Source organism: Squalius cephalus (genome assembly GCF_949319135.1).
Source record: "Squalius cephalus genome assembly, chromosome: 8".
Taxonomy (NCBI): domain Eukaryota; kingdom Metazoa; phylum Chordata; class Actinopteri; order Cypriniformes; family Leuciscidae; genus Squalius; species Squalius cephalus.
Window position 1 is genome coordinate 23864541 of NC_137129.1, and position 27817 is coordinate 23892357.

The window sequence follows — 27817 nt, forward strand, 5'->3', positions numbered from 1 at the left end:
TCCTAGTATCAACTTTCATGTTACTGGTAGGCTAACCAATCATCTTTTTTCTCTCTCTCTTTCTATTTGTTAATGAGAGATATGTAGACATATTAATGTTTTTTTATTTGTGGAGTAAAATCTATAGTTTTTATTTTGAAATAAAAAGATAAAATCAGACCCCCAGAAAAGATGGTAAGTGGCATGTTGTTACTATTGTTATTATTTTTAAATGTTATACTTATTGCAATTGACGGGGTTTTTATTCTTTTTTTTCATGAATAGGTGTACTGTACATTTCAGACATCTTCGCTTTCATTAAATCATTTTTTAATATTTAATATTTGACATTTTCTGCTATAACAATTGAATTAGCAAATGTTTTTTTATTTATTTCCAATAATAACACATTGGCTGATGCATCACCATCATATCCCGCACATGCTAAACTTATATCTAAATTGTTACAATATCTACTTGTTAGATAGATAATATAACTTGTTCAAAATTCATGTTTCAGTTATCTACCACTAGGTGTCAGAAGGCACACTGTAAAAGTCACACTTCCCCTTTAAACACTTAAAAGAATGTTCATATTAGGCTATAACCTAAATACTACCTATGCAAAATTGTTACTATAGTAGCGTACCTAATGAGTATTAGCATTGGCTCTAAATAGATAGTCATTCAAATTAAGTGAATTTTTTTTTTTCAATGTATTTGGACTAGTAAATATAGGCTACTTATAAAATATGCAAAGTGACGACTGACAACACGTGTATTGATCAAGTGACTGATTTGGTGTAAATGTTTATGTGCGTCCATTTGTGCGCGAATGTTGTAGATCACCTCCAACATAATACGGTTACAAGTTAGAGGAAATTCAAAGCTTGTCAAAATCAGGAAATGAGAGAGAGAGAGAGAGAGAGAGAGAGAGAGAGAGGAAGGAAGTATGGCTGATCTTGCTGTAGGCGTTATTGATTTCGATACTAAACACGAACAGTAAATCGTTTATACATTTTATAAGTTACACGGAAATTAGACACTTTTTGGTGAACTTTGTTTGGGCTTTGGTCAAAAAATTCACCCGCTCTCATATTCGTACCTCAAAGCGGAAAAGTTGCTTACAATTTCAAATTGTACAAGGCACAGCGGAAGTGAGCTCGAAAAAAGGGCGACAGGAATATAACACATTCATTTATTAAACTATACGCTCGCTGTAGTTATTTGGCCTTTGCTAGGGGACTTGTTTGGACTCCAGCATGAGTGATGAGAAACCTGAGGTTGAGCTCTTTGTGAAGGTGAGTTTACCCGCAGGCCATTTCATGGTTTCACTTGGAACTAATGCAATTTTAACAACTTACAATTTATAGATCTGCACAATGTAAAACACGTTCTATAATTAATGTATTCAAATATTTCTAATGTAATTGGCTTAAAACATAATAAAATCTTGAACTCATAATTTAATAACGGGGTTTACATTATGAGAAATGTATTACATTATGAAACCAGCAAAAACATTGTCATATTGTAGACAAATAAATAGTATAATTTCAAGGCATAGAAAACAGTGGCATTCCTTTAATCTTAATCCTACCTGTGTTGCAGTCTTAAACTACCTATGAAATGCACCAGATTTAAATATTCATGCATTTATTAGTATTACTACTACTATTAGTAGCCTAATAATTTTGTTTTATTTCTAGTAATAATATTATTGTACATTACTTCTAGTAGATGGGTGATCATTTAAAGGAAAAAACAACATAAAATATCCAACACACCAGCACAACTTCAATGCCCCCTTAAACTCTACTGGAGGAAAATAAAACCATTATTTTAAAATGATTAATACAAACTGAACCTTTCATTACATTAATAATGTAATATTTATTACATTATGCTGTTATTACATTGTGCTTTGTTATCAAATAAAAAAAGACCTAGTAGAACTAGGCCCAAACAACATTTCATGTCAAGTCAAGTCAAGTCATCTTCATTTATATAGCGCTTTTAACAACGTAGATTGTTTCAAAGCAGCTTCACAGAGATAAGCGTATAATTTAAGGTAACAGAGATTGTTTTGGCTTTATAGCAGAGTTAAGTTATTTTCCATCTAAAGTTAGTTTTGATTGATTTGCTTCCGTCGCAACGATCATTTGTTATTAAATTAGGGGCCGCTAAGACGACACCATTCCCTCTACACAGACTTTAAACGCGAACCTGTGAGAAACGCTGATGGCGTTCACATGCGCATTTAGAGTGGGTTCTATAGTTATGTGCGTTTGAAAATACGCAGGTTTGGAATTCCCTACAAGCCAAGCCTAAACAAAGTACTTGTCTTTCCTTATAAATTTTGATAAAGAATTTTATTTTATTTTGTTGCTTTGGGGTAGGAACGCGAAACGAATTTCCCGACAACGCCTTATCTGTAGAGTGGTAGAGGGATCCTCCATAGGGAGAGACTAGTTGGCACTTCAGCACTGCGTTGTCATCAGGTCCAGGCAAAGGTCCTTCGTCAGATCTGGATACGGCCCGGATCCGGCAGGCTGCAGGAAAACCTCGGGATAAACACAGACACTAAAATTAGCGTAGATGCCATTCTTCTCATGATGTAACGAGTACATCAGGATTTATGGGAAGTGTTCCCGGTTCCGGCTGACCTAATCTATGCAGCCTAACATTAAATTATAGAAGTCTATAATGTATTATGTGAATGCTAGGTCAAAGAGATGTGTCTTTAATCTGGCTTTGAACTGACAGAGTGTGTCTGCTTCCCGGACAATGGTAGGAAGACTGTTCCAGAGTTTTGGTGCTAAATAGGAGAAGGATCTACCGCCAGCAGTCGATTTTGATATTCTAGGTATTATCAACTGGCCGGAATTTTGAGATCGCAATAGACGTGAAGGACTATAATGCGTTAAGAGCTCGCTCAAGTACTGCGGAGCTAAACCATTTAGTGCTTTGTAAGTAATCAGCAATATTTTAAAATGTATGCGATGTTTAATAGGGAGCCAATGCAGTTTTGACAGAACCGGGCTAATATGGTCATACTTCCTGGTTCTGGTAAGAACTCGAGCTGCTGCGTTTTGAACCAGCTGTAGTTTGTTTATTAAACGTGCAGGGCAACCACCCAGTAGAGCATTGCAATAATCTAGCCTTGAGGTCATGAACGCATGAACTAATTGTTCCGCATTTGTCAATGAGAGCATATGGCGTAATTTAGATATATTTTTAAGATGGAAAAATGCAGTTTTACAGATACTAGACACGTGACTTTCAAATGAAAGATTGGTATCAAAGAGCACACCCAGGTTCCTAACCGACGACGAAGACTTAACAGAGCAGCCATCAAGTGTTAGACAGTATTCTAGGTTATTACGTGAGGAAGTTTTTTGTCCAATAATTAGAAACTCTGTTTTTTCAGAATTTAGAAGTAGGAAATTACGAGTCATCCAATTTTTTATATCTGCTATGCATTCCGTTAATTTTATGAATTGATAAGTTTCGTTAGGTTTTGAAGAAATATACAGCTGAGTATCGTCAGCATAACAGTGAAAGCTAATTCCATGTTTCCTAATGATATCTCCTAATGGTAGCATGTACAGAGTGAACAGCAGCGGTCCTAGTACTGAGCCTTGTGGTACGCCATACTGAACTTGTGATCGATGAGACATCTCATCATTTACTGCTACAAACTGATAACGGTCAGATAAGTATGATTTAAACCATGCTAGTGCATTTCCCGTAATGCCAACATAATGTTCTAATCTATTTAAAAGAACGTTGTGGTCAATGGTGTCAAACGCAGCACTAAGATCGAGTAACACTAATAGCGAGATACAACCACGATCGGATGATAAGAGCAAATCATTTGTGACTCTAACGAGAGCTGTCTCGGTACTATGGTACGGTCTAAATCCTGACTGGAAATCCTCGCAGATATCATTTCTTTCAAGAAAGGAACACAGTTGTGAGGATACTGCCTTTTCTAATATCTTTGACAGAAAAGGTAGATTCGAGATCGGCCTGTAATTGACTAATTCTGTAGGATCAAGTTGCGTTTTTTTAACAAGCGGTTTAATCATAGCCAGCTTAAAGTTTTTTGGTACGTATCCTAGAGACAAAGATGAATTAATGATATTAAGAAGAGGATCTAGGACCTCTGGAAGCATCTCTTTCAGTAGCTTAGTTGGTATAGGGTCTAACATACATGTTGTCGATTTAGATGATTTAATGAGTTTAGTAAATTCTTCCTCTCCTATAGCAACGAATGAATCAAATTTTTCCTCAGGGAGGCTACAATGCACTGCCTGATGTGATACTGTAGTAGACGGTTGCATAGTTATAATTTTGTCCCTGATATTATCAATCTTATAAGTGAAGAAGTTCATAAAATCATTACTGCTGTGTTGCTTGGAAACTTCTGGGCTTGAAGCTTTATTTTTCGTTAGTTTAGCCACCGTTTCAAATAAATACCTAGGATTATGTTTATTTTCTTCTAATAGGGTTGAAAAATAAGCAGATCTAGCCGCTTTTAAAGCCTCTCTGTAAGTAATTGAGCTCTCCTTCCATGAAATGCGAAATACCTCTAGTTTTGTTTTCTTCCAGTTGCGCTCTATTTTTCTGGCTGCTCTCTTAAGGGCCTGAGTGTGCTCGTTGTACCACGGCGTTGGACTATTTTCTTTAATCTTCTTTAAGCGCAACGGAGCAACTGTGTCTAAAGTGCTGGAAAAGAGAGAGTTAAAAGTTTCTGTTGCAATATCGAGTTCTTCTAAGCTATCTGGGATGCTGAGATGATGAAACTGATCAGGAAGATTATTAATAAAGCAATCTTTAGTAGCAGAAGTGATAGATCTAACATATTTGAAACACGGAGTCGGCTTTGCAGCCTTGGCTAAGTGCAAATTACACGAGACTAGATAATGATCTGAGATGTCATCGCTCTGCTGCAGAATTTCAACGGCATCAACATCTATTCCATGTGATAATATTAGATCTAGAGTATGATTACGACGATGAGTAGGTCCTGACACGTGTTGTCTAACTCCAATTGAATTTACAATGTCTTTAAATGCCAATCCCAATGCATCTTTTTCATTATCGATGTGTATATTAAAATCACCAACAATTAGTACTTTATCTGCAGTCAATATTAATTCTGATAGAAAGTCCGCAAATTCTTTGATAAAGTCTGTATGGTGCCCTGGTGGCCTGTATACAGTACCCAGCACAAATCTCAAACGTGATTTATCGTTTACACTATATATTTTTACATTAAGCACCAATGCTTCAAAATAATTATATTTGAAACTTGATTTCTTAGTAGTTTTGAAACTATTACTATAAATTACAGCAACACCACCCCCTAACCAACACACCAGTATAACTATGTATGCAAAATGACAATAAAATAAAAAAAGTTAATTATATCACCCTGTGCTATATTGAAAGTGTAACCCCTCTGGTTCTACTCACACTGCTCAATTGGGATCCGAACTGAATTTCCGGCATGGGAGGCGGGCAAGGACGCTAAAGACCACAACCTCTAGTCAGTCGCTAGTGCACCTTTTGGGGCCTGGGGCCTCTGTTGTGCATGTCAACTAATCAATATGTAATTTATTATGTTTTTTTTTTTGTATCAGTGTTTATTTATTGGTCCTTATTTATTTCGTTTCAAATTCAGTTCCTCTGAATATTAATTAGAACCCCATTTCCAGAATAATTGGGACATTTTGTAAAATGCTAAAAAATCATTGTTCTCTTGAACCTTTATTTAACTGACAAATGTACAAAGAAAATATTTCCAATGTTTTCACTGACCAACTTAATTTTATTTTGTAAAAAGTTTTGATGGCTGCAACACACTCCACAAAAGTTGGTACAGAGGCATGCTTACATCACCTTTGTGATCATATCACATTAAGTATACTAATTGTTGCAGTTTTGCAAGTGGAATATTTGCCCAATCTTGTCTGATACAAGACAGCTGCCTGACCGATGCCTGACCGTTGTTCTCCTTTTCATGATGGGTCATACATTTTCAATAAAAGACAGATCTGGACTGCAGGCAGGCAGGTAGACAGACACATCCCTTTTATGGTGCAGACTGTCTAGAAACCACTCAGTTTTAGCATGTGCAGATTCAGAATGAGGCCTGGCATTGTCTTGCTTCCCAGGAAAGATGTCGTCTTTAGGCAGTTGGCAGTTTATGTCTCAATCAAAATATATGCCTCCATGTCAGTTATACCTTCACACAAATGCAAGTTACCCGTACCGCTTGCACTGATGCACCCCAATACTGCTCTTGCACCTGTCGCTGATGAAAGTGAAACAGAAATGTGATTTTTGAATTGTTTGACAATTGAATTTCCCCCAATTCATCCATTATGCAGTTCTTCAACTGTGTAATTGTACAGGGCCTTCATTGCCTTATTTTACACTTCATAATGCATTAGAGCTGAACGATTAATTGTTAAAAGATTGCGATCTCTATTCAAACAACCATGCAATCTCATTTCTAAATGATAACGATTCTCCTGTGTCTATTAAGCTTTTGACAAAATTACACCAGAACATTCAGATCTGAGTTTGCACTGCCACTGGCCCAAAGAAAGCAGTTGTCATGTATAGGTACGAAACAACTTCACAAACAGTCTTTTCAACCACACAGTAGGCCTATCGCTATTTTTGTGTTACAATTATTCATATTATCATAGAAGTACTAGGATAAAAGTTTATAGTTTGGATATAAACACTGATATCAACGTAAGCAATCAAAATAGAGCAAATCACCATTTTAAAAGTAACTTGAAGCTTCAAATAAAGATTGTGCCAATTATTTCGTAACGCCACAGCGTGGGGACAAGGGACTGTTAAAAATGTATTTGTCATTGAATCATTCATTCAAGAGATTTGTTCAAAAATGCTGATTCATCCAGTAATGAAACAAGTATCAAGAACATGAAACAAGTATTGAAGTATTTATATATATTTATCACTAATTCAAACAGTTTTTAAAAAATGATTAATTCAGAAATAATAAATAATTTTAAATAGACTGCAGAAGTTAACATTTTGTCAGAACCTCTAGTAAATTAAATGTTAATTTTAGTGCTGGGCAAAGATTAATCGAGATTAATCGCATCCAAAATAAAAGTTTGTGTTTGCATAATATATGTGTGTGTACTGTGTATAATTATTTTGTATATATAAATACACACATATGCATGTTTTGCATTTTTTTTTTATTTATATATAAATTATTTATATTTATATATAATATAAATTATGTATAAATATATATACAGTATATACATGCAAATATTTTTTAAATAAATACATGCATATGTGTGTATTTATATATACAAAATAATTATACACAGTACACACACATATATTATGCAAACACAAACTTTTATTTTGGATGCGATTAATCTTTGCCCAGCACTAGTTATTTTGTTTAGTTGTTTGTTGACAATCATGGGAGAATCGTGATCTCAGTTTGAAACAAAAAAAGCGTGATCGATTCAATTTATCCAGAAGACTGCAGACAGGCCAATCTAATACCTGCACTCTGTTGTTATGCAGCAATGCACTTGTAATCTGGGCAGTATGTGTCCTGCTGGAAAAATGCAGGGACGTCCCTGGAAAAGACGTGTCTGGATGGCAGCAAATGTGACGTCACAATTGTGTGTAAAGCCCACTGTTTCCAAAGTGCAGAGGGAGGGTTCATCGAGTTAAACTGTTCATGACACTTCTAGGTACTTCTTTCTCTGAGCAGGTCTGGTTTAAACTAATGCTATTATTACACTAGTGCGTTTTCGGTTTAAAACACAACATTTGCTATGGTTACGCCTGGCTTCCACACTAGTCTGTACAGATAAAACATTGGGATAATTCCGGTTCACGTGGCTGTGCAGAATTGATAAATAATTCTTTATTATACATTTTTAAGGCCAGACAAGTAGTTTGTTAAGGGTTGGTTTGTAAAGAAGGACTACACGTCTGCGCACATATATATACACTCACCTAAAGGATTATTAGGAACACCATACTAATACTGTGTTTGACCCCCTTTCGCCTTCAGAACTGCCTTAATTCTACGTGGCATTGATTCAACAAGGTGCTGAAAGCATTCTTTAGAAATGTTGGCCCATATTGATAGGATAGCATCTTGCAGTTGATGGAGATTTGTGGGATGCACATACAGGGCACGAATCTACCGTTCCACCACATCCCAAAGGTGCTCTATTGGGTTGAGATCTGGTGACTGTGGGGGCCATTTTAGTACAGTGAACTCATTGTCATGTTCAAGAAACCAATTTGAAATGATTCGAGCTTTGTGACATGGTGCATTATCCTGCTGGAAGTAGCCATCAGAGGATGGGTACATGGTGGTCATAAAGGGATGAACATGGTCAGCAACAATGCTCAGGTAGGCCGTGGCATTTAAACGATGCCCAATTGGCACTAAGGGGCCTAAAGTGTGCCAAGAAAACATCCCCCACACCATTACACCACCACCACCACCAGCCTGCACAGTGGTAACAAGGCATGATGGATCCATGTTCTCATTCTGTTTACGCCAAATTCTGACTCTACCATCTGAATGTCTCAACAGAAATCGAGACTCATCAGACCAGGCAACATTTTTCCAGTCTTCAACTGTCCAATTTTGGTGAGCTCGTGCAAATTGTAGCCTCTTTTTCCTATTTGTAGTGGAGATGAGTGGTACCCGGTGGGGTCTTCTGCTGTTGTAGCCCATCCGCCTCAAGGTTGTGCGTGTTGTGGCTTCACATACCTTGGTTGTAACGAGTGGTTATTTCAGTCAAAGTTGCTCTTCTATCAGCTTGAATCAGTCGGCCCATTCTCCTCTGACCTCTAGCATCAACAAGGCATTTTCGCCCACAGGACTGCCGCATACTGGATGTTTTTCCCTTTTCACACCATTCTTTGTAAACCCTAGAAATGGTTGTGCGTGAAAATCCCAGTAACTGAGCAGATTGTGAAATACTCAGACCGGCCCGTCTGGCACCAACAACCATGACACGCTCAAAATTGCTTAAATCACCTTTCTTTCCCATTCTGACATTCAGTTTGGAGTTCAGGAGATTGTCTTGACCAGGACCACACCCCTAAATGCATTGAAGCAACTGCCATGTGATTGGTTGATTAGATAATTGCATTAATGAGAAATTGAACAGGTGTTCCTAATAATCCTTTAGGTGAGTGTATATTCAAACGCGAATATATATAGACTAAACACGTGATGCGCTTGTCCACGCCATCAGCATTTTTGCGGGTCAAGGCTTGCACCTTGAAATCTAATTCAGGGTTTGCGTTCTTGAGCCACCAGGCACTGTTTTGTGCAGATGAGCGGGCCAGAGCGCGTTGAGTGTTTTCTGTTAGAACGATGTTGTGTTAGCGGCCCCTAAGTTAAAGGTCCCATTGCATGAAAATTTCACTTTATGAGGTTTTTTAACCTTAATATGAGTTTCCCCAGCCTGCCTATGGTCCCCCCAGTGGCTAGATGTTTTGATGGGTGTAAACCAAGCCCTGGGTATTTTTGAGAAAATGAAAGCTCAGTCGGTGAATCTAGAAATCTTCCCTTTATGTTGTCATAAGGGGAAAGGTTACCTCCCCTTTCTCTTCTTTGCCTGCAAAAAGAATTTGGCCCGCCCATGAGAAAATGAGCTGCGCGAGCGCGATATTGTTTTTTCCTCGAGAGACATCATGGCTTGCAAACGAGCGAAGCATGGCAGTTGCTCAGTGTTTGGATGTACAAATGAACACAAAAGTATTTTTTTAGTTCCTTCATCTGAGCCTCTGAAGAACCAGTGGGTTATGTGAATTTCTGATGTGTAATTGTTCAAGTTCAGACAGATAATCTTTCTCTCAAAGTCGTTCAATACTGTTTATGCATCAGTAAATCAAGCCAGTGACTAAACGATCTTCACGTTGTTTCTCTTAGTAGGGTGAACACAGTAACACTTTATTGGTAACACTTTATTTTACGGTGTCCGTGTTACACCCGTGTTAATTACATCCGTGTTAATTACTTAATTAATTACTTAGTAGTAGACGTTGTAATAACATGTAACTAAGTTATGGAAGAGCCTGTACTTACAGATTGTAATTACGCACATGTAATAGTCAGCTACTGTTACACATATGTAATAAGCCGAGTCGGTTACATGCGTGTTACAGACTTGGTACAGTGTAATTATATAAGAAAGTACTTAGTACTACACAATGTAACACAAGTACTTAGGCTACTAAGGTCGGGAAAAGCCTGCAGTTACACATGGTAATTTTGTACGTTCTGTAGCATAACACATATGTAACATAAAATAAAGTGTATCAAGATTGTACTTAAGTGCACTTCATGTGTATCTACATACCTTATCCATCTTAATTAACCCACTAGTTTACAGCTTAAATACATGCAGTAGCTTCTTAATTACATTAAAATTACAGAATGTTACACAGGTATAAGCTATGTATAATAAAGTGTATCAAGATTGGACTTAAGTGTACTTTGTGTATACATACCTTATCCATCTCTGCCTTAGTTTGATTTAAACTCACTAGTTCACAGCTTAAATACATGCAGTAGCTTCCTAATTACATTGCAATTACATAATATTACACAGGGATAAGCTACGTAAAATAAAGTGTATCAAGATTGTACTTAAGTGTACTTTGTGTATACATACCTTATCCATCTGTGCCTTAGTTTGATTTAAACTCACTAGTTCACAGCTTAAATACATGCAGTAGCTTCCTAATTACATTAAAATTACATAATATTACACAGGGATAAGCTACGTCAAATAAAGTGTATCAAGATTGTACTTAAGTGTACTTTGTGTATACATACCTTATCCATCTCTGCCTTAGTTTGATTTAAACTCACTAGTTCACAGCTTAAATACATGCAGTCGCTTCCTAATTACATTGCAATTACATAATATTACACAGGGATAAGCTACGTAAAATAAAGTGTATCAAGATTGTACTTCATGTGTATCTATAAACCTTATCCATCTCGGCTTGCTACATATGTGTAACAGTAGCTGCCTATTACATGTGCGTAATTACAATCTGTAAGTACAGGCTGTTCCATAATTTAGTTACATATTAATTACATTTTGTTTGGAGCCCGACCGATATATCGGCAGGCCGATATTAGACATTTTCCAAACTATCGGTATCGGCATTTATAACGGCCGATAAATGAATATTTAAAAAATAAAATAAAAGCGGACGAAACACCCTGCAACCATGTTATGAGTGTTGGCGCTGCATAGTTTGTCCACCAGAAGGAAGATCGCTAACATCAATGAGCTTGGAAATCACAACGAACGTATTCTGCCTAAATAAAGTAATGATTACTGTATTTATAACTAGCATATCTGTAGTTCCAGTCCCTGCATTGTAAAACGTAAGTTAGGCACGCGAGTGAACATTTAGACGTAGAGAAAAAGTATCAAACATAGCAGCTAGCCTGTGCATAAAAGTTAGCTTTTCTTTTACACGTGTGTGAAATCCAAGTGTGCGTTACTGTAGGGGTAATTAACACATGGTTACCGAGTCGATCGTTCCCTGGGATGCGTTTTCATGAAAATCGAATGTAAAGAGTTTTATCTCTAAAAACAGATTATCTTATAACGCTAGTCTATGGGGCACAGAGTAAGTAAAAGTAAATCGCTAGTTAATACCACTAACAAGGCTCAAAATAGCCTCACATTAACACGGTAGCATAATGAGGGTCCCTACATGCAAACCGAAGCATTGAGAACTTTGTAAGTATACAGACAGTTTAATAAGAAGATACTTTATAAAGACAGTACATTACGCGTTTACAGCCGTTCGTCATCTTGGAAAACAGTCTCGACTAATCGAGTCACGAACGCCGTGCTAAGTGAGCTGGTCAATAGGAATTACGTTTGTGAAATCTAACGTAGCACGGCGTTCGTGACTCGACTAGTCGAGACTGTTTTCTTAGATGATGCCTGTAAACGCGTAATGTACTTTATAAAGTATCTTCTTATTAAACTGTCTGTACACTTACAAAGTTCTCAATGCTTCGGTTTGCATGTAGGGACCCTCATTATGCTACCGTGTTAGTGTGAGGCTATTTTGAGCCTTGTTAGTGGTATTAACTAGCGATTTACTTTTACTTACTCTGTGCCCCATATACTAGTGTTATAAGCTAACGTTAATCTGTTTTTAGAGATAAAACTCTTTACATTCGATTTTCATGAAAACGCATCCCAGGGAACGATCGACTCGGTAACCATGTGTTAATTACCTCACATAATGTATTTAGTGCATCACTAAGTAGTAGATTTTAGAAGGCAGGCAGCAAATGATGATTGAAAATGGTTTGTTGTAGCTTGATGGAATAGATGGATAGAATTAGGAGTGACCTTTGTCTTGTTTAATAATAATACAAATGATGATGATAATAATAATATCATCATCATTGATTTTTTTTTAATTATAACTGTCAATATTAATAATAATAGTTGATTTTTTTTTTGTTCAAAGGACTTTAAGTTTCATATCTTAAGTTTGTATTTTTAATATACATTATATTTATCAGAACTTTAATATATTCTGTTCTGTTGTGACAATAAAGTTAATAAAAAAAAAAAATGTTTTAAACTGCATTATATTATTTTAGTAAGGCTGAGGACTCTTAAATAACTACAAATAACTAATGTTAGGGAAAATCTGTTCATGTTTTGTTACACGTTTCTGGATTTAAAAAATATATATATATATCGGCCGATATACCAAATATTTGTATCGGTATCAGCCTTAAAAATCCTTTATCGGTCGGGCTCTAATTTTGTTACATGTTATTACAACGTCTACTACTAAGTAATTAATTAAGTAATTACTCTGTAACACGGACACCGTAAAATAAAGTGTTACCAAATAATCTTACTTAAACTGTGATTAATATATATATATATATATATATATATATATATACAGAAAGCGATCAAAGAACAATCCCTTTCCAATCGCCCAAGCTGTTAATCTCACAGTGCGAGTTTATATGGACACTTGCCAAAACTCGTTATGAAATCAGTGACGCTGTTACACTGCACAACGAAGCTCTTACTGTACTTACCTCATGTTTACATTGGTGAAAGCATTAGTGAGAGTGCAGAAACTGCGTTGCAATGATAATATCTTCATTCACGTGATCAACAGGCTGTCATCTGCTCAATGCTCATCACTGCAATCTTTTATGTGATGGGAATAGATCTAAATACTTAAAAAACTTCTCACGATTCGTTAATCCTGATAGCTGTAATAGTAAAAACATATAATAGCTGTAATAGTAAAAGTTTCCGAGAGAGTTCCACATGTAATGCTACATATTTCATATGCAAGCATGTCAGCCAATCACAGCAGTGGGCGTTTACACTGAAGGCTCACGCCCCTTAAAACAGAGCGTTCAAATCAGAGGCTAAAATCAGGCTAGAAAATATGCCTTTTATTTCTAAATTATAACAACTTTTGATCTAAAAAACATACTAACATTATAAGGGCACCCCAAGAAACATTCTAAAATAATAAAATAATCCATGCAATGAGACCTTTAATAACTAATGATCTTTGCAACGGAAGTGAATCAATCAATCAAAACTAACTTTAACTGGACAATAACTTAAAGCTGCAGTCGGCAAGTCTGGCAGATTGGGCCCCTCATGCCCCTCCCCCACTACCAGCGAGTACCCTCCCATCGAGGTCGTGCTCATCAGTGCGTGTGTACCTGATTTTCTGTGAACGCGTCCGTCTCCTCAGCATCGATCAACACCATGGACTCGGAGGTAGGCTGCCCTGGCTAATCTATCCATAGATAGCAATAACCGAGGAATTGGAAGCTTGTTAGTGGATTTTATCTCCGCCATCATGCTTCGTGCAATCTTCAGGCGAACTTCAGGCGTGTCGTGTGCATGTGATATTGTAACGTGCGCGAGGGAGGGGGGATCTGTGGCGTGTGCACGACCTGTGATTGACAGTCAGATCTCACACCCCCCTGCGCTGATTGGACCTGATGATCCGGGAGCGGTGGATTTTTGCAAAACAAATAACACGCTCCAGGTGGAGTTAGAAGCTCGGGTTTTTTTCTAAAACCACCTTATTTATGTTGTTCTGTCGGATTATAGTGTCGATTTCACTGAATATGATCAAAAAAATGTTGCCGACGGCAGCTTTAATTCTAAGCTGCTGTAAAGCCAAAACAATCTCTGTTACTGTAATTTCCTATTATGACTGTAAAGCTGCTTTGACACAAACTATTTTGTTAAAAGCGCTATATAAATAAAGGTGACTTGACTAGTCCGGAGTTTTCGACCCTCGAAGACTGAGATTTTTGGAAACGCTGCAGACCACGTTTTAGTTTGAAAACTCCAGGATTGTGTTTTACTGTAGATGGACCATAAACGGAGACTTTTTAAAATTAAGACGTGGCTGCCCACATTTGCTCCCTGATTGGGCCTTCTGGATCATTGCGTATCCTTCCCTGATTCGTCAAGCCCCTATCATATGACCATTATGCTACCGGAACACGACAATAACAGACCAGCCTTGACAACTGTAAACAATAACATGGACATGAAACTGCAAGCTTTGCTGACTTTGTTGTCCTTTTTAGCAGCCATTGTGCAGTTAACTCTGCATTATAATACTGCAGCTGCCTACATGCGCAAGAGGCAAGCTATTATTAGAGCAATCGGCAACAATCTGCAAAACTTCATGCCCAGTGTGCGTGAATGGTTTTCGGTCATGTAGTATGGGTGGAGATCTTTTCTGAAACACTGGAAAACCAGTATGTACAAGGATAGCCTAAATGGTAGCATCATGGTACCAACAAAACCTGATTGGACTTAGTTTTGTCTACTTGAAATGAATCCTGTAACCCTGATTTTGTTCAGCTACCATGGTAGCTGATGTTTCATATCACCTTGTTATTTCAACTCCTAAAGTCAGATTCTTATAAATTCTAAATTGTCCTAAATCTGAATCATCCTAAGTCTCAAATTTTTTGGTATATGTTGCAGGCATCAAGTAAGGGATAATGTACATCCCGCCAGCTGTTATCGCAGAATAAATTCTGAGAGGGTGATAGAAGACTGATCACCTTGAATTGTCTTGTATCGTCCTCAAGAGATATATTTTGCATATTTATTATCCCACTTAAACAGCTACTTCTCACATATGTAAATAATTGGACACAAAATATTGATTTTTGTTGAAATTTTTTATTAGCTCACAAAGTGCAAAGCTTCCGCAAAGGAAACTAGCAAGCAGCTTTTAGCCAAGATGACAGAACAAGACAACTAAAACTTTTATGGGATAAAGTGAGTCATTCCACAAATTACATTTCTTTTCACCACATTAATAATTATGGGGACAATATATATTGAATTACTTTTAAACTGTTTTAACGCTTCCCTGGCATTGACTTAAATTTCTAGCTTTCTGTGTTTTCACTGTTATACGGTAGGGGGAGCTATGACTTGATAAAAATGCTATTTTCTCAGCTTTTTGCTAACATTTTTTTATTTTTTTTTTATTAAACTTACCCAAATTTTTTATACAAAAAAAGAATGCTTTAAACGAGAATAAAACTTTTTTTTTTTTTTTTTTTTTTTTTTTTTTTTTTTTTGTTTAAAGCAGAGGCTCTGTTCTTTCTTTTGATATATTGCATATTCAGATATTTATACAACAAAATATACTGGGGGCCATAACATTTTTGTGAAAATGATCAAAAATGCTGGCGGTGGCTAGCAACTTTAAAAAAAAAAAAACGCTGGTGAGGAAAGAGTTAAATCTTTACTGTTTATTATATTATAATCCATTAACGTGTACAAAACAATCATCCTGGCAAAAAGATGAACACAGCAACAATATCACAGCACTAGTAATACTGAAGTCCTCCGATTTCATTGTTAAGAGAATCGATAAATATAACAGAGACACAAGATGGCAGCTGCTGCATTTGAATGAAACAAGCAAGAGCAGAAACCCTGATGGGTAGTATGATATTCAGCATGCTATTGAGAATGGTTGTCATTCAGGGAATAACACCTTGGAATGTTGTGACTTACCAGTCAGAATCAAGTATTCCAGTGAGCCGTGTAATAATTTACAATAATGTATATCAATGCAGTTGATTAGCCAAAACATATACTCTAATATGCTGAGTATCCATGTGCACTCAGAATAATTAACTTGCTTTCACACAGAAAGATTGACATAAATAATTAAGTACTAATTATTCTGACTCATTCAAACTCACATTCATAATTTGGTTACAATATGATTCCTTGCCATGGTGCTGTACAATACAGTGAAACTGTACAGCGGTTTAAAAACAAAGTACTTTTTGGGATTATGTGTATAATTATTTGGATTAGAATTTGGGGCTACACAATCTTTTAGAAACCTGTAGTAATTATCTGTATTTGCATATGTGTGTAGGCAGGAAGTGATGGTCAGAGTATCGGGAACTGCCCATTCTCTCAGCGGCTCTTCATGGTCCTGTGGCTGAAAGGCGTGACCTTTAATGTGACTACTGTTGACATGAAGAGGTTGGTGATTCTGTGCAACTCAAGCAGACATTCACAAACCTGAAGCAGTTAAATAAAGTTATCATTTCAAGTATGCAGGGAAACCTAGCATATTGCTGTTTCAACCTAGTAGTATGCTACATTGTTGTCACAGTATTCCAGAAATTAAAATTGTTGGTCCAATAAAAAAAAAGAGATTTGCATTCATGCTGGAAATGTAAGGTCAAGTGCATTGTATTGTGGGATTAGAGCAGTGTGCTTTTGGCAAATCAAATTTTGGCAGGTCATCCGTGTATTCCATCCATGCAGAAAATTGCCACAGAATGCATACAGCATTTTTCAAAAGTAGTGCTATTCCTATTTCTCTGTTTTGTGACTAGGAAGCCAGACATTCTTAAAGATCTGGCCCCTGGTGCTCAGCCCCCTTTCCTGCTGTACGGTACAGAGGTGAAGACGGACACCAACAAGATAGAAGAGTTCCTGGAGGAAACCCTCTGCCCTCCTAAGTAACTTCATTAATGCATGCTTTATTTCCCTTCGTTCTGTGGCTCCATGTATCACTGTGCTTGTATTTGTATTCTGTCTCATTATGTTTACTAACTGTCCTCCTCTTCTTCATCCCTCTCTACGACACAGATACCCACGGCTGGCAGCTCGCAATCCTGAATCTAACACTGCAGGCCTTGATGTGTTCTCAAAGTTTTCAGCCTACATTAAGAATTCAAATCCTCAGATGAATGAAAGTGAGTGCAAGAATGCTTCTGTTTGTTTTTATTCATTTATTAAAAATATGCCCAGTATTAAGGTTCAGTTGTGAGATTCACAACCGACTGACCAGCTGTAAACAGACAGTAGCCTATTGTTTCATTTTGTCTGTCAAACTTAATCCAAATCCAATGTTCCTGGATTACAGATTTACACTACAGACTGTGAACAGACTGCTCTGAAATCACCCCCTATACCCTCAAATAGGCCATTATTTGAGGGGACAGCCATTTGATATGGTGTCCGAAACGCTCAATGGTGTTTTAAGCCCCCAATGGCTCCTTAGAGGCAGCTAACCCTACCCTCAACCTTAAACCTACCCATGCCCTCGCTGCCTGGAAGGCGCCGTTGGGGGCTTAAAACACCAAACACCGTCCGAAACCATAGTGGACGTTATCGAGTGCACTCATTCTGTCCCACGTTCTGCACCACAATAAGGAGTGTACAGCCGATGTCTGAATTCACTCTCTCGTTTCATTCACTCCTTTGAGTGAACTGTATTAGTGGACTAGTGATTGAGGGTTTAGAGGCGATTCTGGATTCAGCCTATTTTTTGTGTTTCTCCCTAATCAAACACACCTGATTCTAATTATCATCTCATTAGAAGAAACTCCAGGACCTCAAATGGGTGTACAGTTGACCGATGGACACACCCATATTAAAATATTTTTAAATGTATAAAAATATCAGAACCTTTGCATCTTTAATGTAAACATTACAACCTATGCAGTGCCACTAAAAACCAAAGTGACATTTTAGTCAGAAAGGACAGTCTTGGTCTTATCAGACCATAACACATTTTTCCACATGGTTTTGGGAGAATGGATATATGTTTTTGTAAAGTTAAGTCGGGCCTGGATGTTTTTTATTCAGAAAGGGCTTGTCACATGTCGGAGGCAACCATTACTTTCCAAAAAAAAAGCTGCAACTTTTAATGTTGCTGTAGGTCTCTTGACTGCTTCCCTGACTAGTTTTCACTTAGTCTTCTCATTAATTTTGGAGAGATGCCCTTTTCTTGATAATGTTACTGTTGTACCATACTTTCTCCACTCTTTGAGGACTGTCTTCACTGTGTTCCATTGTATATCTAATGCCTTAGAATTTTTTTTGTAGTCCTCACTGGAGCGATACCTTTTAACAATGAGATCCCATTGATGCTTTGTAAGCTCTTTGTGGCCCATGGCTCTTGTAGTAGCATGCTACCAAGAAGATGTCAGAAAAATCTTACTAGAACAGCTTCACATCAGGTGCAGACAGGTGTGTACTATTTTGCATGAGTTTGATGATTAGTTAATTCAGAAAACAGCCACATGGCAATTTATAAAAGTGTGCAGTGCACACTTGTGCAGTTAGGTTATTTTAAGTATTTGTTTTTATCTTTTTTCTCTGAAACGTGTCACTTTTCGGTGGCATTACATAGGTTGTAAATTTTATATTAAATGTGTAAAAGTGCAGAAATGATTTATCTTCATTTTTACATCACACAAATCAGCTGTTTAACGGGCATGTAGACTTTTTATGTGCAACTACAATCTTCTCTTTTAGGAAAATATATTTAAAAAATATTGATTATTTCATCTCCTGCTCATTGGCATGTAAAAATTTAGATCCAGTAAATTGCTTTCTAGAATGAGAATGTTCCTCCCCTTAACACCACATCATTCTAAGTGACATGGGATAAAAGGTATAACAACCAGGATGAGCGTCACTACATTTTGGGCCCGTCCCAATACCCACACTTGCAGTTTTGGTGCAGACAACAGGAAGTAATTGCTGTCCTAGGTTGGAAAAAATGCCAAAGCTCAGTGCCCTTAATCCACATTAAATTCACAGTATCTCTAATACTTCGTCGGAGCTGTATTTGAGGCTAAGTGTATCCCATTATTCATCATGTTCAGGAACTCACTTGCCACCGAAATTGTGCAATGTCGAGGAAAAGTTTACAGTGTAAGTTAAAGTAATTAGATATTACATAAAATTTGGTTGTAAAATGTAAAGTGTTGCACATTTTATTGGTCCAGAGATTAGTGCATATTTTGTCAAATGTTTTTTTATCACTTAATTAGAAGCACCACAAGTGTGGTATGTGTGGAGATGCTTCCAGAGGTCATAGATCCTCTTCTTAATATCATTAATTCATCTTTATCATTAGGATACATACCAAAAACTTTTAAGCTGGCTATGATTAAACCGCTTGTTAAAAAACGCAACTTGATCCTACAAAATTAGTCAATTACAGGCCGATCTCGAATCTATCTTTTCTGTCAAAGATACTAGAAAAGGCAGTATCATCACAACTATGTTCTCTTTGTTGAAAGATTTTCATTCAGGATTTAGACCGTACCATAGTACTATAGACAGCTCTCATTAGAGTCACAATCACAATGCTCTTATCATCCCATCGTGGTTGTAATCTCTCTATTAGTGTTACTCGATCTTAGTGCTGCATTTGATACTACTGACTACAACATTCTTTTAAATAGACTCGAAAATGATGTTGACATTAGTGGAATTGCATTAGCATGGTTTAAATCATACTTATCTGACCATTATCAGTTTGTAGCAGTAAATGAAGAGATGCCTTATCGATCTAAAGTTCAGTATGGCATACCTCAAGGCTCAGTGCTAGGGCCTTTGTTGTTCATTCTGTACATGCTACCCTTAGGAGATATCATTAGGAATCATGGTATTAGTTTTGCAGTTTTCTGATGATACTCAGCTCTATATTTCTTCACGCCATAACGGAATGCATAGTTGATATAAAAAACTGGATGACTAGTAATTTCCTACTACTTAATTCTGAAAAAAACAGAGATTCTAATTATTGTACAAAAAACGTACTCATGTAACAACCTAAAATACTGTCTAACACTTGATGGCTGCTCTGTCAAGTCTTCATCGTCGGTTAGGAACCTGGGTGTGCTCTTTGAAAAAGTCACATGTCTAGTATCTGTAAAACCGCATTTTTCCATCTTAAAAATATATCTAAATTATGTCATATGCTCTCAATGACAAATGCGGAACAATTAGTTAATGGGTTCATGACATCAAGGCTAGATTATTGTTATGCTATTTAGGGGTGTGACGGTTAGCATATAACCGTGAGACCGACGGTTATAGTTGAACACCGTCATTACAACTCTATAACTGCCAAAACCGTGTTATTAAAATATTTTTTACAAACATTTTTTATCATAGAGAATGTTTAAATACTAATTAAAAACAATTGTTAACAGTCTGTGTTATTAATGGTCTACGTCGTTTTCAACTGTATTTGATTCTTTGCCAAGCGACCGCCAATCATTTGAGATAGAAATAAAAGCTATGATATAGTGATGTGCCATCATTATGAGATTTATTAAACAAATGAAAAACATTTGCTATAATAAACATTAGCAATGAACATTTGCAATCGGGAGACATGGTTTTTACCACTTAATAAAGTTTTGTTTTGTAAATCGTCAGACATGATTTTTACCACTTCATTAAGTTTTGCTTTGTAGAAAGCATTTCTTTAAAGCGAATTTCGTTTTTTCGTATTTAATAAATAAAAAGCAATATAACCGTGACATTGAGGCTCCGATGCGCCGCATTTACTTGCATTGCATTGTGAAGTTGAACTAGAGTGCATCTCATCGTAAATGAATGAAACTCAGCGTAGGCCTATGCCTCATACATTAGCATTAAATATCTTTGCTGCATCCTTTCTAGAACAGACAAAGGCTCTATTGCGGCTCGCATCAGCAGAGCATTGCATCGTCCATAGACCGCAAAACAATCAGCGGATGGCGGGCGGGTGCGGCTTTGAAAACTGGTCAAAAAACGTTGGTGCGGATGATGATGAGTTTTGTGATGCGGTTGCGGATGAACTAATACCCCCATCCGCGTATCTCTATTGATAACAACATTGAACACTACACAAATATAAATTTTATTCAAACTAAGTTGTCCTGTAACATACGAACGTCGCAAACCCCCCCCCCCCCCCCCCCCCCAACAACACACCTGTTGGCTCCCTATTAAAAATCGTATACATTTTAAAATATTGCTAATTACTTACAAAGCACTAAATGGTTTAGCTCCCCAGTACTTGAGCGAGCTCTTAACGCATTATAGTCCTTCACGTCTATTGCGATCTCTAAATTCCTGCCAGTTGATAATGCCTAATATCAAAATCGACTGCTAGCGGTAGATGATTTCCCTATTTAGCACCAAAACTTTGGAACAGTCTTCCTAATATTGTCTGGGAAGCAGACACACTCTATCAGTTCAAATCTAGACTAAAAACACATCTCTTTGACCTAGCATACACATAACACATTATGGACTTCTATAAGTCAATGTTAGGCTGCATAGATTAGGTCAGCCAGAACCGAGAACACTTCCCATAAATCCTGATGTACTTGTTACATCATAAGAAGGATTGCATCTACGCTAATATTAGTTTCTCTGTTTATCCTGAGGTTTACCGCAGTCCGCCAGATCCAGGCCGTATCCAGATCTGATGAATGACCTGCGCCTGAACCCGACGACAACGCAGTCCTGAAGTGTCAACTAGTCTCTCCCCTTTAGTTTCTTTTTAGTTTCACGCTCTTGCTTTCTTCAGTTGTAGTGAGTGAGTGTAATAGAGCACGCAAGCAGAGAGAAATGGTTCGATTGGCTGAGTTTTGAGATTGAGTGTGTTTCATCATGCCCCATTTTCTGTGTTTAATGTGGACAAATTTTGTGTCGCTGGAACCATGTCACATTTTACCTGATTAAGGCCTGTTCACACCAAGAAGAATGTTTGGTGCAAAAATTTGATGAGATAAAAATTTTAATTTGAATGAACAACAGGTTACGTTCAGACCAATACAAACATTAACACGCCGACAATGCAGCAATGTTCTAATCTCATTTCCATCGTACTGCGAAGAAAACCAATAAGAATCAACTTGGTGATGCTCACAAACAGACTATTTCAGTGACAGTGAATAGCAGAGGAAGTATCCAGACCCAACTCTCTTTCTCTATACTCTTGTACTTGTTTGATAAACATCATAGCGAGAGAGAAAAAAATTGAATAGCTGTTTGAAAACATGTAAATGCTGTTTGATTTTGTTTCTTCTCTGTGACAACCAGGTGTCAGAAATGCGTTTTATTGCAACGTTATGAACAATGAACACACAAAGGAAATTATACAAATATCAATCATAGCAAATCAAATACTGAGACAAACTTTAAAAACAAAGAAAAAAATGCAAATAGTGTATATTAGACATATTATCCCTCTGTTTTCTGCTGTATTTCTGCTTTTTCTATAAGCGCTACCTACTGTCAGAGACTAAAATTGCATTTTCCGCTTTGGTCTAAACAGACAAATCGCATGTAAAATTCGGGCCAAACTTGTGTGCTGGTGTGAACAAGTCACTGTGGATACCAAATAGCACCTGTATCTGAATAGCAATGACAAATAGAAAATTATGGTTTTATAAGCTTTTGGGTGTATTAGCTATTTAAAGTGCGACAAAAGCCCCCTTTCAATAGGAAATCCATCAACACAGACAAGGAAATTTTTAAATGAAGTTTCTTTGTGCAGATCTGGAGAAGGGTTTACTGAAGGCCCTGAAGAAGTTGGATGACTATCTGAGCTCTCCTCTACCGGATGAGATAGATGAGAACAGTGCTGATGATGTCACTTCCTCCACCCGCCCCTTCCTGGATGGTCAGGAGTTCACTCTGGCCGACTGCAACCTGCTGCCCAAGCTACACATCGTCAAAGTGAGACAGACACTCAACGGACTGATCCTTAAACAAAAGAGTTTCAGAATCAAATGCTTAGCTTCTCTTTTCCTTCCTTTAGGTTGTGTGTCAGAAGTTTCGAGGTTTCTCCATCCCTCGCTCTCTGACATCTCTGTGGCGATACCTGGATGCAGCGTATGCCAGAGAGGAATTTTCTTCCACTTGCCCTAGTGATGAGGAGATACACGTGGCCTACTCCTCTGTTGTGAAGGCACTCAAATAGAAGGACACACACACACACACACACGCATTCTCTTTCCAGATTATCGTAGTGTTTCAAATGTTTCCTTTATGTCTCAAGCTCCTAAGGTTGTTTGCACCAGTAGGGTTCTGAGGTCTCACTTTTAAACTAAATGTGGTCTTATAGTTCATATTTTTTAAAAGCACCTGAACTGCAGAGGTCAAGTTCCTTTCAATAGTGGTTCTTTTTCAGTATTTTTCATGTTGTGTGGGCAAGTGCTTTGCTAGCAGTTACAAACAGGATATTGTTGCCTCATTGCCCCATTCCCCTGTCCCTCCCTCTCGCTGTCATTATCTGGATTATGTAACATGAGAGCTTTTCACTTACATCTTCTTGAGTCGCATGCATTTCATAAACTGGTTTCCAAGTTGTCCAAACTGCCCTTACATAGATTATGTTACAAAATCATAGAAGTATCTTAAAAGTATTCCTTATAAATCATGTTTTATATTTCCCAATCTTCTAAAGTCATACATTATGTGAGATGGACAAACTAAAATATAAGTAATTATTCACTGAAAATCTTTTAAATCAGGTAGCATCCCCAAACAACAGTCTTAATATATCGTAGTTGTATGTGCATATCGGAGTCACTAGAACAGTGCTTCTCAAACCTGTCCCTGGGACTCCCCACCACTGCACATTTTGTATGTCTCTCTCACCTAAAACAACTGATTCAACTCATCAGCTCATTAGTAAAGACTGCAAGAATTGAATTGGTTGTGAGGGAAACATCCAAAATGTACAATGGTTTGAGAAGCACTGCACTAGAATATGCTTCAAATATCACTGTCAGTTTCCACACTGAAAACACTGTGTGAAGTGTATGCAGGTTTGTTGCTTTCTACAAGAGAAAACCATTAACGGCTGCAAGCAAAAAGTTTGTGGGCATGAATTTGTTTATATTTCAAGGAAATACTAAAGGTATCTACACTCACTGGCCACTTTATTAGGTACACCTTGCTAGTATTTTGTTACTTGGCAGGATGGATCCATGCTTTCATGTTGTTTACGCCAAATTCTGCCCCTACCATCTGACAGCAGAAATCGAGACTCGTCAGACCAGACAATGTTTGTCCAATCTTCTATTGTCTAATTTTGGTGAGCCTGTGTGAATTGTAGCCTCAGTTTCCTGTTCTTAGCTGACAGGAGTGGAATGCTGTAGCCCATCTGCTTCAAGGTTCAGAGATGCTCTTCTGCATACTTCAGTTGTAACAAATGGTTATTTGAGTTACTGTTGCCTTTCTTTCAGCTTGATTTTATTTATTTTATTTCATCGCTTAAATCACCTTTCTTCCCCATTCTGATGCTCAGTTTGAACTTCAGCAGATCATCTTGACCATGTCTACATGCCTAAATGCATTGAATTGCTGCCATGTGATTGGTTGATTAGATATTTGCATTAACAAGCAGTTGAACAGGTGCACCTTATAAAGTGGGATATAAATGTGTGGCTTTTTAGTGTTTAATTTGAGTTTCAGTTTAAGTTTAGTCATAGGAGTTGATGAAATTTTCTTTCAAGGGACCATCATTAACAGGTTCAATGCTGTTTTATATTTTAGTCTCGTCTGCCTTCTTTAAGTTGATTCAGTTTTCAAGAGGACCTTAAATATATTTTATATACTGTATATGTAGTATCTGTATACCCAGCCCTCTTCCAGTGCACTTCTGTTTTCACTTCCTCTTAACCGCTTAATGCTCATTTCTAAACATCTTAATCTGCACTTAAATGGACAACACAACATCATATATTGGTTAGTGGGGATTTTATTGATTAGATGAATTATACAAAGAGCCCCCCCCCCCCCCCCCTTCATTTCTAAAATTGTTATTCAGCAGATTATAATAAAGATTAAATAAAGCATTTAGTGTGGAGTAGATTTTTTTCTTGATCCTTCATGTTTAGATATTGCCGGTTTAAAAACTTCCATTAAAATAAAATGTTTACTGAAAAGTACAACATATTTAAAATATAGAGTATTTAATTCAAAGATTGAAAAATTTTTTTATAAAAAAAATATATATTTAAAAAGAACAGAAAACTTATGTTGTGCTCTATAGAAAAGGAACTTGCTCTATAATATGACCTGTTCATATGAAAATATGTATTTATTTTTCTAGAATTAATAAAAAAGTTATTACCTAGTTATTCTACTATTGTTAGTTTTTAAAGCAGAAAATGCAGGCACTTCCGTTCAAGCATGCTGCATGGAGGTGCATAATTGGACTTATAGTTTCAGTTGTGTGTGCATTTCAAATTTAAGCTTTATAGATGCATTGGTTTTATACAGATTAACTAGTCTTGGTATATAATTGTGTTTGTTAATATAAGGCTTTGTTGGTAATGTTGTCAGCACCTCCTGTAAGAATAGACCTCACTCATCCCAGCTGGAGAAAGAGGGCCAGACTGCAGAGGCTCAGTGCTGCTCCTGTCCAGCGGGGGGAGCTGATGGTTGCAGAGATCCGTGTCACAGCACTTATTAGTGTAATTGAAGTTAAGTCCTGCTGCATGTTTCTCTCCACTCAGGTCACACTGTGATGGCAGGGCACAGCTCCTCTCGTACAGAACAATGCACACTGACCCTGGATGCACACAAACATGACATCTCATTTCTGATGCAGGGGCTGATATATTTTAATATACTTCTCTTGGTTCATTTTAAAAGTACATTCCTGGTATTTATTATAGTTTCAGCACCTATATTTAAAATATGTGATGGTGGAAGTCTGATCCGAGCATTTGCACCAAAGAAAATGAGTCCTATGGTGCACATTAATTGAGAGTAAAGAAAAGAGCGTAGAGAATGAAGAACAGCCAGGCAATGCACTATCGATAATGCAAAAAAGGCAAAAGGTCATGCAAACGTATTTGAGCAAACATGGTTCACAATTCCATCACTCACGGTGCGAATTTATGAGCGGAGATACACAGATGTATCCTTCCCTCGCATCCTAAGGGGGTGGAGCTAAGACGTGAGGAAAGGAAGCGAATAAAGGAAACATCTCTGATTACCTAACATAACCTTGGTTCCCTGAAAGGAGAAAACAAGACATTGCATCACGCTATGGGGTTTCCCCTCCTTTCTCGAATATACTGAAGCCTTATGAAATCTCACGTTTGAGAATTCACTCGCCAATGGCGTTCAAGTGTATAAACTAGAGGCGGGTTCCCCGCTCTATAAGGCAGTGCTGGAGGCCATTGCCTCAGAATCTTTGAACTGATGCAGAGCGCAGGTTACAAGAGCAAGTCGCACAAGCATTATATCACTGCAAACACATCACAGAGTAAAGGACGGCGGACTCGCCAGCGTCCTTGATTAACCAGTCACTGCCAGCATTCATGCCAGCGCTTGTTTCCAGAGGCTGCATTAACAGCAGGCATTCGGCACCACAGACAATTGGTGAATGAACAATGTGGGTGACGGCACTATCGCCTAGCAACGTTTATCCCAGAGTATTATTTGACATCACAGTGTGCCGGTGCCGAATAATGCAAACAGCAGCAACGCCGGCACTATCGAATAATGTTGCAACAAGTGGCAAGCTTGCCCATGCTGTGCGGTTAATGGAGGCGGTCGTGCCGACACCATTATTGTATTGATGTCTTGCGCAGCGGTGATGCCTGTGCTGGTATGAACATAATACAAGCAGGGTTATTCCAACGCTAGCCCGATGAAGAGCAGTGACTGGAACAATATTAGCAATATAAACTCAGCAGCATGCCTATTGGCTTGTATAGTCTACAGTGCTATGCATAAGTTTAGACACCCATGCTAAAGTTGACTAAAAAGAGGAATAAAAAATCATCTTTTGGAAATTGAACTTAATGCCTTAATTAAAAAAATTAGGAAAAATCCAACCTTTAAGGACACCAATTTTCTTTGTGAATGAATAATGTATCGTAAATAAATAAATGTTCTTCCTTAAAATACAAGGTGCATAAGTTTGGACACCCCTATGTTAAATTCCCATAGAGGCAGGCAGATTTTTATTTTTAAAGGCCAGTTACTTCATGGATCCAGGATACTATGCATCCTGATAAAGTTCCCTTGGCCTTTGGAATTAAAATAGCCCCACATCATCACATAGCCTTCACCATACCTAGTAGGGGTGTAAATCGGACAGTTCATCACGATACGATACGATATCGATTCTCTCAGCCAGCGATACGATATTTTCCGATACTTCAAAAAATTCCACGATACGATTCGATTCGATTCGATTCAGGGCTATATCGATCGATTAATCGATATTTAGATATTATGTTCACACAACCAGTTATGTTTTTATTAACTCACAAATGCAACCAAAATATATAACATGAACGTTTAATTAAACTCTTTGAAAATTGCACACCCTCTCCCAGTTGGGACATTTATAACAGAAGTGGTCATTTGCAAGTACTCCGTTCTTGTTCATTTTCATAAATCATGTTTTTTATTATTATTGT

General features: G+C 37.4%; 2 protein-coding genes across 3 annotated transcripts in view; one reads left to right on the forward strand and one right to left on the reverse strand.

Annotated features, from left to right (window-relative positions):
* Positions 1-525: 525 nt before the first annotated feature.
* On the forward strand, positions 526-23480 carry clic1 (chloride intracellular channel 1). The gene is made up of 6 exons (XM_079877871.1): positions 526-1280; positions 16492-16601; positions 16961-17086; positions 17217-17323; positions 22924-23105; positions 23188-23480. Exons 1-6 carry the CDS (start codon positions 1242-1244, stop codon positions 23347-23349), a joined length of 726 nt encoding a protein of 241 aa, XP_079733997.1. The 5' UTR covers positions 526-1241; the 3' UTR covers positions 23350-23480.
* Positions 23481-25092: 1612 nt separating this feature from the next.
* The window catches only part of LOC307162506 (uncharacterized protein), a 37681-nt gene continuing 34956 nt past the window's right edge, over positions 25093-27817 (reverse strand). For both annotated transcript variants that reach the window (XM_079877872.1, XM_079877873.1), the window contains exon 3: positions 25093-25950. In XM_079877872.1, the coding sequence (XP_079733998.1) occupies positions 25718-25950 (233 nt within the window). In that variant the 3' untranslated portion in view covers positions 25093-25717. The remainder of the gene's footprint in view (positions 25951-27817) is intronic.

Excerpts from the sequence above, each read along its gene's own strand:
- clic1 (XM_079877871.1), top strand. The coding sequence starts at position 1,242 with ATGAGTGATGAGAAACCTGAGGTTGAGCTCTTTGTGAAG. Across the intron at positions 16,602-16,960 it reads ACTACTGTTGACATGAAGAG|GAAGCCAGACATTCTTAAAG; the intron begins GTTGGTGATTCT and ends TTTTGTGACTAG. Across the intron at positions 17,324-22,923 it reads AAATCCTCAGATGAATGAAA|ATCTGGAGAAGGGTTTACTG; the intron begins GTGAGTGCAAGA and ends TTCTTTGTGCAG.